This window comes from Sprattus sprattus, assembly GCF_963457725.1.
Source record: "Sprattus sprattus genome assembly, chromosome: 13".
In the NCBI taxonomy this organism is placed as follows: Eukaryota; Metazoa; Chordata; class Actinopteri; order Clupeiformes; family Clupeidae; genus Sprattus; species Sprattus sprattus.
Window position 1 is genome coordinate 11,011,303 of NC_137911.1, and position 13,249 is coordinate 11,024,551.

General features: G+C 48.0%; 1 protein-coding gene across 4 annotated transcripts in view; it reads right to left on the bottom strand.

Annotated features, from left to right (window-relative positions):
* The window catches only part of daam1a (dishevelled associated activator of morphogenesis 1a), a 66,083-nt gene that overhangs the window by 26,695 nt on the left and 26,139 nt on the right, over positions 1-13,249 (bottom strand). For all 4 annotated transcript variants that reach the window (XM_080849568.1, XM_080849569.1, XM_080849566.1 and 1 more), the window contains exons 2-4: positions 9,401-9,651; positions 5,595-5,684; positions 356-427 (exon numbers count right to left, since the gene is read on the bottom strand). In XM_080849568.1, the coding sequence (XP_080705694.1) occupies positions 356-427; positions 5,595-5,684; positions 9,401-9,583 (345 nt within the window). In that variant the 5' untranslated portion in view covers positions 9,584-9,651. The remainder of the gene's footprint in view (positions 1-355; positions 428-5,594; positions 5,685-9,400; positions 9,652-13,249) is intronic.

Consider the following 13,249-nt stretch of genomic DNA (forward strand, 5'->3'; position numbering starts at 1 on the left):
TGTAACAAGACGACCAATGCTATTCTCCCCACCTGTCAGTGGTGTTAATGTTGTGGCTGACCTGTGTGCGTGCACTGGCAGTATAAGGACATAGACCAAAAAGTGTTCCACATTCCATCCCAGCATGAACTCTTGAGGACTTATTTACCTGAACCTGACTTCACACATACTTTCGGGTCTTTTAAGGGAGTGCAGGCACCACTTTCAATAATGTTTATTTTACCCACAGTTCTGTTTTACAGCATCGCTTAAGTGGGGGACTACACTTGAGTATGTGACAGGGCTTGTCTGAATATATAGCCTATATCATATACCACATGTACAGCTCCATATATAAATATATATTTATACTCACGGCAGCCATGGAGTTGATCTGGTCAATGTAGTACTCAGGCCAGCTGGTCGCACCCTTATTCTCCTCCTGTTCCTAGACAGGCAAGCGTGGGAGAAAGAAAGAGTTATGGACATGTCTATCCACATAGCTCACACATAAATACACTGGCTGAACACAGATGCACACACACACACACACACACACACACACACAGAGATACATGCACGCATGATATACCGTGCGGCACTTAGGCTTGGCCAGTTCACACACACACGCTCACACACACACACAAGTCTCTTAATTTTTCACTCCATTCCCAGACTCAGTTGGCCCCTCCTCATCACCCGTCTGCAGTTCTGGTCCAAAGCTCTAAAGCCCCTCGAAGCCTGAGAACCCCCCTCCCCTCCCTCCCCATGTCCACCAGGACAGCTCTGCTTTCCCACAATCCCCTCCAGGAGCAGTGCTCCGTCGCTGGGCTCCAGGCCTGGCGAGGTGTGAGAGCGAGGCTTTCAGCTTCACCTCATGTCTTCATCATCCTGACTCTCTTCTCTCCTCTCCACACAGCCCCTGTCACCAGCTTGCTCAATCCTTTCACTCTTTCTCTACCATTCCTGTTCTAGTACTTCTATTTCAATGTCCACTTTCTCTCTCTCTTCTTCACAAAGCCCATCACCAGCTTTTTCGGCCTCCTTACTCTTTCTCTTCCTTTTCCTCTCCACCTCACCTGCATTCATAGCCTTTCTTTCCTTTCACTCTTTCTCCACTTTTCATCTTATTTTTTTATCTCTTCACCTCTCCTATTGTGCTTGAGCTTTCCACTCCCTCGTTACTTCTCTAACTCTCTAGCGTATGTATAGAATGCATCTCCAAGTCTCCAGCTCCACTTTGTGAATAGGGTCTGGCCATGCTCCATTGGGGACTGTTTCCAGTCGTTGTATCCTAATGGGTTCAGATTAATTTTGAAACCACTGGACCAGCCTTTAACCAATCAGTATGGACCAATATGGGATTGCTATACTTCCAACTTCTCCACTAAAGATGCAAGCTGATATATGAGCCTTTTCCCAAACCCAGTTGGCAGTAAGGAAACAATGTCTTTGCCCTTGATGAATAGATTTAAACATTCTTCTTCCTCTGGCTTCAATTCTAATACTGTTTAGCAGTCGGTAAACAATATTAGCAACGCTAGCAAACAAGGAATTGAATTGAAATGTATCCATTTGCTCTACATTGAATATTCTTCTCACCGTTTCTTTCCTTTTCCCTCCTCCCCCTTTCTCTCTCTCTCCCTCTCTTTGTTTACCATCTCTATCACACACCTGTTTGTTTGTTCTCCTCATGCACTGGGCTTGTGTTGACTGTTAACTGAGTGATGAAGCTCTAGGGGTCAATTTCAAAAAAAGTTTTTTGATGAAACTCTGGGAGTCAAGGAGAATGTGTTATATGTGCCAATACTTTACAAGACTTTGAAGAGAAACTCACCCTTTAAAATGCCAAATAACTGACTAACCCTAGAAAACAATACCATTGTGAATTGTGCTACGTGCAAATCTGTGTGATATGTGTACTGTATGCTCTCAGGCCTTAACTCTGCGTGAGTTTGAAGTTTTGTGTGAGTGGTTACATGAAGCACATAAACAGCCCTCACTCTTCGTTCCCAGAAATTCTTCTTGTCAATCTTAACAAGTGCGCCTATTGTTTAATAGCCATGTTCAACAATTATGCAATTTAGACAGACGGTTTAGGGCCGTGGAAGTTAACCTGAGGGTGGGAGAGAGAGACTAAGAGACAGACAGACTGAATTAATCTTACACTTATCCACAAGAGTGAAAAGAGAGATAGACAGAGGAGAAGGATACAAAACAAAGAAGAGGTGAAATCGGATAAGAAAAGTGAAGCTTAGAGTATAAAAAGAAAGAAAGACAGAACAACAGAGGAAAAGAAGAGGAAAGAGAAGTGAACCCATTTGGGCTGAAGCAAAACACTCACACACACACACATACACAGGCGTGTACACACACACAGCAACACACACATACACATACACAGGCACTCGCACACACTCACACACACACATACACAGGCATGTACGCACACACACATACCAACACACACATACACAGGCTCTTGCACACACTATCACACACACATACGTACACAGGCGTGTACACACACATACACATACCCACACACACATACACAGGCGCTGCAACACACACACACACACACACACACAGAGACACACACACGCAGACAGAGCTGGGCCTGCAGACCACCTCTAAGGGGATGGTTTTATGGAGACGCTGCAGGTGTGGAGTGGTTGCAGACGGCGCGATGGCCCACTGGTGCTGAGGGGGTCTGGACAGCAGGATACCCGCGGGATCCAGGAAAGAGCCCACTTAACCACTAACTAGTGCACTGGAAGGCTGCGAATGAGAACCAGACCCCAGTGCTTCACGGAGGCTGAGTGCTGCTGGCTCGGTGTGAGTGCGAGTGCGAGTCTGAGAGAGCTGCAGCCCCAGTCTCATGTGGGGGATAAGGCCGAGCTGAAATGGGCCTCGACTGGACTCAGCAAGCTGAGCGGCCCACCTGGCGCAGGTCTGGTTTGATTTGAGCTATTGTGCTCATGGTGTGACTGAGAATGACTTCATCTGGGCCAAACAGGAGTGTGTGTGTGTGTGTGTGTGTGTGTGCGTGTGTGCATGTGTGTCTCTGTGTGCGTGTGCGTGTGCGTGTGCGTGTGTGTGTGCGTGTGCATGTGCCCGTGTGTGTGTGTGTGTGTGTGTGTGTGCATGTGTGTGTGTGTGTGTGTGTGAGCGGGTGTGAGCGGGTGTGAGCGGGTGTGTGTGTAAAGTACAACCACAGTTAAGGCATGCAGATGAATATGAGACGATGGTAGAGTATTTTTGTGTAAACTATACCCTGAAAGATGAAACACAGAAAGTGGTTTTATCACAAACAGATGCAGAGATATGTGAGAATCACTCCACTTCAGTCCCAGGTGAGAGGGTTGTCTCCAATTAGCTCCACACGGAGCGCTACCTCTTAGAGGCCAGAACACCTCCAGAAAACCTGCTGGTCCAGTCGGATTGCTAGCAGATGCTCGACGGACAGGCTCACAGAGACAGAACCTGCTTCAAACCACAAACTTAGCCGTTTAGCGGAAACAGAGGAGGGAATTACCTAGCTGGCAACTATCTGAAGAATTTCTCCTAAATTGAAACCACTTTTCTGCCTCCTACGGCTGTTCTTTCCATGGTGTCACAGTCTGAATCAGAGACTCTGTCTAAAACATGGAGGCCGAGACGAACCCACATGCCCACACTCTTCAACAACACATACGTTCTTCAAGACTACAGCAGGCTGGAAGTGTTAAACAGAACCATTCAAAGGACACATCAGAGATAGTTCTCTTCTCTACTCAACCAAACATGACAAGGACAATGACTACTGCTGACCAACACATTAATTGTGATCCGTCACCAGTTCCTCTCTGTTTTGTAGCGCAGCACAAAAGGCTAAACTCCCCTGTCAAGCTAAGGAGCCATTTTTAACAGTAGCTGCTGTTTGTACTCTCCATTAGCGATGCAAGAGAGCAAAGCTCTTCACGCTGGCCAAAATAACAGGATGTCTTTACCCACTGCTCAAGACATCTGTTAATGTCACTTCTGTAGGCCTTCTGTTCCTCTAATTCATTCATGGGGAAAGCCTTTCTCCCTCTGTTGACACTATGTGGGGCTGTGTGTGTGTGTGTGTGTGTGTGTGTGTGTGTGTGTGTGTGTGTGTGTGTGCGTGTGTGCGAGTGTGCGTGTGTGTGTGTGTGTGTGTGTGTGTGTGTGTGTGTGTGTGTGTGTGTGTTTGCGTGTGTGTGAGTGTGTGTGTGTGTGTGTGTGTGTATTAAAGGTGCAGTGTAAAGGAGAGCTAATCAAAGTGCGGAGCAGACTTTGACTTCACTCTCTTTGGCTCACGGTGGGAGATTTCTGCGTTCCCCTCCTGACAGATGAGATGTCTCTGCAGGAAACGGAGCCATTAAAGCAAACAGCTCCCTCCGACGCTAGGTACAGCTAGCCTGCAGAACGCCAGCGGAGTGGAGGAGGGGGGACTGGACCAGGGAGGAGAGCTTTGATGTGACGGCCAGTTGGAGAGGAGGGAGAGAGAGGAAGGAGAGAGGAAGGAGAGAGGAGGGAGAGAGGAGAGAGGGAGGAGGAGGGGGAGGGAGGGCAGGGAGCGCCGGGCTTGTTGAGGTTGGTTGGCCCGTGTTTGGTCTGGCAGCTGGAATAAAGGAGCTCCTTCACGGCTCGCTTTCGATTTCTTTCTCTCCTTCTTTCTTTTTCTCTCGCTCAGTCTCTCCCTCCCTCTATCCCTTTCTCCTCTACCTCTCCCCTCACCTTCTTGTTCTCTCTCTCTCTCTTTCTCTCCTCCGCACCCTCTCTGCATCCCTCCTTCTCCTACCATGTCCTTTACTTTCTCCATGACTTTCCCCCTCTCTATTTCTCTCGTTTCCTCCCTCTCTCTTTCTTCTCTTCTTCCCTCTCTCAAAAGGCAGCTCATTTGTCTCCATTTGAATGAAAGTATTTGCAAAATGGAGGGAGGGGGGGGGGGGGGGGGGGAACTCACCTTTTTTATTTTTTACTTCTTGGTTGTCATGCTCTTGCCTCTCAGGCATTCCCTCCCACTGTTGCCCATATCCTCAGTCTGTTTCACACACACACACACACACACACACACACACACACACACACACACACACACACACACACACACACACACACACACACACACACACACACACACACACACACACACACACACACACACACACACACACACACACACACACACACTCACACACACACTGTTGCCCATATCCTCAGTCTGTTTCACATGAGGCTTCCTCCTCAACACACAGATCAGACAGGACTGGTTCTGCAGCAAGGGCCATGACACATGCACATGCATGCACACACATTTAGACACACCTCAGCACACACACACACACACACAGACACACACACAGACACACACACACACACACACACACACACACACACACACACACAAACACACACACACACACACACACACACACACACACACACCACTTACAAACACAGTAGCAACAAAGAAAACAACTAAGACAAAAGAAAGGGAAAGAGTGAGTGACAAGAGACAGACAGAAAGAGAGACAGAGAGAGAGAGAGTGACAGAGAGGGACAAAGAAAGAAAGAAAGAAAGAAAGAGAGTGGGAGCGCTGGCTTACTTTCTTCTTGCTGCAGTAGATCTGCCACTTCTTCTCGGCTGGGAGAGCAAACATGGCCTCCCTGTGTTTCTCTGAGAGGTCCAGCTCATCCTGTGGGGAGAGAGACACACATAGAGGGCATTCAGCATCAACATCATGTCCACCGAACCAAGCATCTGGCCAGAAACATCCACAATAGCGTAGAGACACACCACACGTGTCAACTGTAAATGCAGTCTAGGAACCAACCCAGGAACCTGACAAGGCTTAAATTAGTTCCAGTCCATTTAACATCTATTAAGGTGCGATGTTAAGAGGCTGTTCAGCTTCTACCACGCATGGAATTTCTGATGTAAACTATCAGAGTGACTTTGTTGACAGGCTCAACTCGAGTGGAATGAAGGGATTCTTAAAAAGCAAAAATAAAACAGCTCCATCATTTCGGGACACTGACTAAATATTTGGCTAGCTATGACTTACATTAAATGCGCAGGACCATTTCCTGCCTGGCAAATGTAACAAAACATCCAAACGGGACACATAACATTGCCTGCAAAGACCCCAGATACCCTGACAAACCACTAAGCACTTTTCATATGAAAAACAACCTTACAAACCAAAAATATTTCAAATGAGATGTTGAAAGATATATCACATCACACTTCGTCCATGGGTGTTTTTCTTTAGGTAAGCACTTCATTGACATGGCAAACCTCACCCAAAACACCAGTCTATGCTGGCCTCACCTCACACCCTTACCCCACAGAGAGGACAGACCACACACACACACACACACACACACACACACGCACACACACATGCACACACACGCACACACGCGCGCTCTACCACACTTCATCCACTTCAACACCGGCTACTGACGTGAAATCGTTTTGCACGGGGCGGCATCCCACAATCCGTTGGGATATGAGGTGCAAATTCCGCTGTGGCTGCCAGGAAGGTCGGGGTGATGGAAACATTCAATTATTACCTGAGCAGCTCTCTGACCTCAGTCGAGCCCAGCATTCCACCCTCACCGTCTCACCCAGAGAGCCAAGTCATTCGATCCAGATGTCTGGGTGTGTGAGTCTATTAGAGTCATGTGCATGTTATTAATGCCATTAAAAGCAATGTTACTAATTCCTCTATGTTTTTCATCCTCTCTCTCTCTCTCTTTCGATCCCTCTCTCTTTCTTCCTCTTCATCTCAAAGATCATCTGATCCTATTTTTCAACTGAGGAAATAGCTGACAAAGGGGAGAGAGAAGCGCTGGAAAGAAATAGGCCAGCAGCAGGAGACAGACAAAAGCAGGCTGACAATGAGAAGGAGGCCCTCACTGCAGCGCCGACCCCAAGATCTTAAATGGTCATGCATGCGCAAACACGCATACCAGAGATCTCACATCATGCAACCACCAGATGCCCCATCTCCAGTGCGATACGTCAGGGTCAAAGGTCGATCCCATCCAGATCTGTGCACTTCCCTTTCTCCAACACCTTCTGCCTTTCCCTTACCCCACAACTCCCCCATCCACCATGTTTCCACTGTCTCCCTGGTATAGATCCCGAGAGAGAGATAGAGAACCGTGGAGGAAGCCTGAGAATGACATCTTTCAACAATCACTTGTCCTCACTTGGTCCTCCGGGTCTATGTACGCCTGGGTATGCCAGTGAGTGAAGGGTTGTAGTCTCGAGGGATGCAGTTATTGGAAGAGCACGCAGCGCATTCATCATATGTTGACAGTTCATTTATGTGGAGCAAGGGTGTAAAGACAGCAGACAGTCAACCATGTCATCGGCCAAGTCCATTTTCCTCATCTGCTTCTGGTTGGCTATTTGAGGCCATCCGGGGTGCTTTTTTTCTCTGTCAGCACTGTGGCCACACTATGTCATGATGTGAGTATGGCATATGGACATCTCTATGGACAACTTCTACTAACATTGGAAACAATAAATATAGAGTATCTAAATAGCATTCATTTCTAGGCTTAGTTGCTCTCAGGAATGTAGGGTTATGTCGGTTTACTTTCTATCAACAACTAGCTGCTGATGAGCTCCAGCCTTTCACTATTCCTCACCTGTTGAGATAAACAATCGCTTCATTTTCCACCTAGGCTACAAACCAACTAAAAACAACTTCTGGCAAACAGGCAAAAACTGCCACAAGAGGCCATACATGTAGCTTGTTTTTACACCACTCCGACTGACCCTAAACTGCTGTTTAGGCAGAACCCCCTCCTGCATGGGCACACTTGCTGCCTGAAAGGGCCCTGTGTTTGGAGACGGTGTTTAGGACAACAGCATTTTAGCCTGACACTGTTTGACATCTATGTCCTGGGGGCCCTTTTGTGAGCACGCTCTGTAGGGACACAATAGCCACAGACGGCCAGTCAGCAGGTGGGCCCCAGGGTCGGTAGAGAGGGACTCCACTGAGCGCGTGCAGCACTGTGTGGGGGGCCCCAAACGGCCCCCACAGCTACTGACACTGGAGTGGAGGGATCTGACAGGCATCAGTCACACGCTCTCACTCATGAAAGAGAGGGAGAGAAAATGAAAGGAGGAAGAGAGAGACAGATTGACCAAAAGGGAGAAGAAGAGGAAGAAAAAAGGGTGATAAGCAAGAGATGGGAAAGATAGAGAAAAGAAGGAGAGAAAGTGGAAGAAGTGACAAGAGCGGTAAAGAAAAGAGAAAGATGATGGGTGGAGAGAGGGAGAGGAAAGAGAGAGAGAGAGAGAGAGAGAGAGAAAGTGAAAGAGAGATGGACTGAATAGAGTCTGGGGAGGTAATGAGGAGATGAGCTCCTTTTGTCTGGTTCTCTTTAATGGCTCATTAAGGGAGAATGGCCGGCTTGTTTGGGGAAAACGGAAGCAGTCGAGAGGAAGGGAGGGAAAAAGGGAAGAAACCAGTCTAGGCCTCTCTTCACTTCTCTTCAACAGCAGTCAGCCTGCATCTGGATTACATGACTGGCAGCTCCTCACTCAAGACTCAACACTGGACCTCAGCCGCTGAAAGCAAATTTCCATTTGCAAACTTGCTCTGAGGGTGTCGTGAGGCGCACGTGTTTGCAGCGTATCCAAGGGTACGTGCGTATCTAAGGGCACGTGCAGGCGCTCACGCTGGAAGAGCAGGGCTCCTATGTTTGTTTATGAATCAGTGTCAGCGCTAATGCCAGAACAAAATCGCTTGAAGTCAGATATCTCTTTCAACATGGCAGCCGTCCAACCACCTGTCTGATGTCTTTAGCTTTGTTTGAGACACATCGCACCACTTGTATTCACACATTTAGTGTTTTGAAATAGAAAACAAAAACATTATCATCCAGATCTGTCTGACTCAATCAAGATGTAAGGATAAGTCATCCTCACTCAGGCGGACAGTTTGGTCTGATTACTTCTGTGATAGTTTTTTTTATGTTAACGTCAGGTTCATGGCCCATGCTAGGGGTTTTGTCTATTGTATCCTCAGGCACAATCCACTACATCTCCTATTTCAGACTCAAAACATAAACTTTCTCCCATAGTCTAAAGGCACCTTTCAAACTTTCAAACCTTGGACCCAGAAAATGGCCAGTTGGACAGGTCAATGTCAGTAAATTTGGTAATAGTACATTCCATAAAGAGAGGGGAAGCAGAGAGAGAGAAAAAGAGAAGCTCTATCAGAGTTTTCTCCTCATAAGGTTCCTCATGAACTCATTAGCAGAATAACAGACAAAGAGAAAGAGTAGAACCAACTGAAAGAAATGACAGTTAGCAATGACATTAGGCCAAACCTGGTTAGTGCCCTGTCTATCCTTACCACCCCACCCAGGCCCTGTGCCCAGTACCTACCACCAGCTCGGAGAACATGGCATCCAGCTCCTCGGCGGGTGGCATGGGCAGCGCCGGCTCCATAGTCGGCAGGGTGAAGTTGCTGTCATGGCGCAGGCGGTAGGTGATCTCCGGGTGGTCGCTGCCCTTGAAGCAGCAGAAGATGAAGGACAGGCCCCGCGCCGGACGCTTGCGCGGCGCCATGACGACGATGGGGTCGGCTGACGTCTTGCCGGGCCTACGTTAACTCAGCTGGCTTCGTCTAGGACCCCCTGCGAGGAGATGAGAGAGAGAGAAGAGAAGAGAAGAGAAGAGAAGAGAAGAGAAGGGAGGAGAAAGTACACACATTACTAAAAGTTTATTCCAGAGTAAACAACTGAAGTCTTCTGTCAACAAGCCTTACTAACACAGTGACACATGTAATCAACACTGAAACATCACTGAAAACTAATTAGGAAAAAGTAGCCATAATGACACAGGCATTTGCTCATGCCAGTACCTGTCACCACAGATCAGTAAAATCAATACAGTCTGGACTCTACTGGGCGCTAGTCAGTATCCATGTCAATATTCACATCCTGTGCTGCTGTGATGTCACATGCTGACTGGATATAGGAGGGAGATCATATAGCCCTCACCAGGACATCCTCGTGACAAGAGGTTCCACATAATCTGCCTCTCACACTCAATATTTTATAAGTATGCTCCAGTCCAATGGTATCGGACTCTTTTTAGCTACGTCAGCAGCCACGTCACGGATTGTGAAAGACAAACATAGACAGACATAGTTGGTAAACACAAACAGAAGCGATATCAGCACACTACAGATCCAGAGTCAGCCTCAACACTGACCCCTAGGAATCAACACTGGAGAAGAGAGCATCGGTCTCAAGACAGCCTCCTATTCTGTTCTTTCTACTTCCATTGGGGACCGGAGGCTCGCCATGGAGATGAAAGGACTGACACAGATATCTCACCACTTAGTCTCTCCACACAACATCTCCCCGCCCACCCCCCCACCCCGCCCACACACACACACACACACACACACACACACACACACACACACACACACACACACACACACCCTTTCCATCCTTCTCTCTGCTCTCTCTGTCCCTTTGTAGTCGCCCCCCCCCCCCACCCCCCAGGTGCCTTTTAAGATCACTTATTGCACATGTGAATGACCTTTCCTGACCTGGCGTTGACACATATACCGAAACAGGCAGCAGGGACAGCACAGCGGTTCCAGTAAGTCGGGTTGACTCAGGGACGGAGGTGCCAACAGACACAGACCTCATGCCAGAGGTGTTCAGCACCACAAACACACGGGCTATCACAACGATCGGAAAATCAGCTGTTGTCGCCTCACATGATTGATCGAAGTGGCATTCCATTGGTTAGGAACAACAAAGGGGTGAGTTAAAAAACGAGTAGGTGGGTGATAAATCATTTCCTTAAAGAATAGTTGGTCATCATCATCACCACCACCAACACCTCCGTGTGATATTCTCTTACACATGAAAGTGATTTACCACATGAAGCACACTGACTCATAATTTCAGAGAGTTCAAACCTCGTTGGACTCCAGCAACAAAAAATTAAAAACTCAATCCTCAGGCTTACTCCGCTCCCCTACCTGAATGAACCCACAACCCCACCACAATAATAGAAGCCCGGGGTAAAAGACTGCCTTTGTCCCGCTCCGGCAGGTGATTTGTATCCATTACCTTTGCAGTCACCCACGGGAGGTATAGTATGTCTCTGCGTGTGGGGCAGGGTTAGCATATAGCACGGCCATCATAACAATGGGAGGCAATGGATGGATGGCTAGCTAGTGTGCTGGAGGCACGGGGTGAGGCTACAGAGGCACAGAGGCTATAATGTGATATAGAGCACAGGCTGCAAGGCAGAGTGGGGCTTAATAAAAGCTGATCTGTTTGCGGCCCGATGGGAAATGACTCCATTTGAAACGCATTTCGCACGGATGGTTTGGCTCTCAGTCAAGCTGGAGGTAGAGGGAGGTGAAATTCGGCAGCTTTTGGCCGGAGGTGAGCTCAGGGGAGAGGAGAGGGGAGGAGAGGACGGCTGGGTTCTGCATAGGATAAAACAGCACTGCCACGCTGAAAGGTCAGCCCTGGCCTTCGGTTTGGAGCCAGCTGTTGGCACTCCCTACTTTCCACTGTAGCGTACACACACACACACCCCCACAGATGCACACACACAGACTCATTCACACACCCGGTTCAAAATGTTACCTATACACAGAACTCTGTATGCAGACTATACAAGGTAAGGTACTTGTCACAGACACACACACACAAACACACACACACACACACGCAGACACACACACAGAAACAGACACACACTCAAAACAACCCCATAACGTCACCCTACTGTTCCAGAAACAGGTTCTGACTTTGTACACAAACAAATCTCGTCATCATTCAGGGCAGTACACTACTGCCACATCAGACCAGAGAAGGCCGTGGCATACACACCGGTCACCTCAGGTCCGAGGTCAGTGTCTTATATGCCCCACTAGTAGAAGCTCAGGGTTATGAAAGACATGGACATGTCATATGCCTGTTTAGCAGTGACACACACACAGTGTGCTAATCTGTGACCCAAATGTGACAACCCTCTGCACAACAAAGCCTATCTGGCTGTCTTCCAAGTCAGTTTGTGTGTGTGTGTGTGTGTGTGTGTGTGTGTGTGTGTCACTCCTAAACGGGCATATGACATGTCCATGGTCTGTGTCAAGTCACCCTCTGAGTAAGAATGACCAGCCATTTCCCCTGCAGCCTCTTCAGGTCACTATTTGGGGCTCCCAGTAAAGTGGCATGTGGACTAAAACCACTGCGTGTAGCGCAGCCCGATTTAGACTGTGCAGCGTATGCATGTGGATGCACGCTTAAGGGTGCGCATGCATATATTCATGTGTGCGGCATGCATATGTGCATACATACGTATAGTGCATGTGTTTCGGGGGATGTGCATTCATGTGTGTGTGTTTGTGTGTGTGTGTGTGTGTGTGTGTGTGTGTGTGCATATGAATATGAGTGTGTGTGCGTGCATATGAATATGAGTGTGTGTGTGTGTGTATGTGTGCATGTGTGTGCATATAAATATGAGTGTGTGTGTGTGTGCATATGAGTATGAGTGTGTGTATGTGTGTGTGTGGGTGCTCACAAGTGCAGCAGCGTGAGGAGTGTACGGCTCTCCCCCTTCCTTGTCTGCTGTAGGCCTGAGCACTAAGCGCTAACGCGTCTATGCGGAGGCCGAGCGAAGATGAGCTCACTGCGGTGGAAATATTTATTTCTGCGACTGTTAGCGCGCAGTGGGATGTGACACACAGCTGCCAGGGCCCGACTCCCTCACAGTGAGGAGACCTGCAGGCTAACGAGGCCAATCCCACCCCCCCCCCCCTCAAAAAAAATTAGCTTTAAAAACATGAATGTGTTCATTCTATTACACTCCGCATAAGCCATTTGTGTAGCTCAAAAAGAAAACATTAGCACCGCACAACCATTGCTAAGTCATGGCTTCAGCTCCCAGCACCAGCACTGATGAAATATGCATGGCCCTTTACTGTAAGTTGTTCTGGAGAGATGGATTGGCTGAATAATGAATACAAACGAATCTAGTGAATACAGCAGCAATGATTTTGTTTACTTTAGTTAAACATAAGGCCGTTGTGAAGGGGACCCCTTCTCTTTTACCTGGTGATTCAGTGTGTTTGTGCACAATGCCGTTTCAGCACGTCATCTGGGATCAGTTTGAGAGTGTGCTCTGCATGCTGATTTGGAGGAAGGTGCATGGGGGTGAGATAGTGTCAGATACTGTTTCTGGATCAGAGGCTATTTA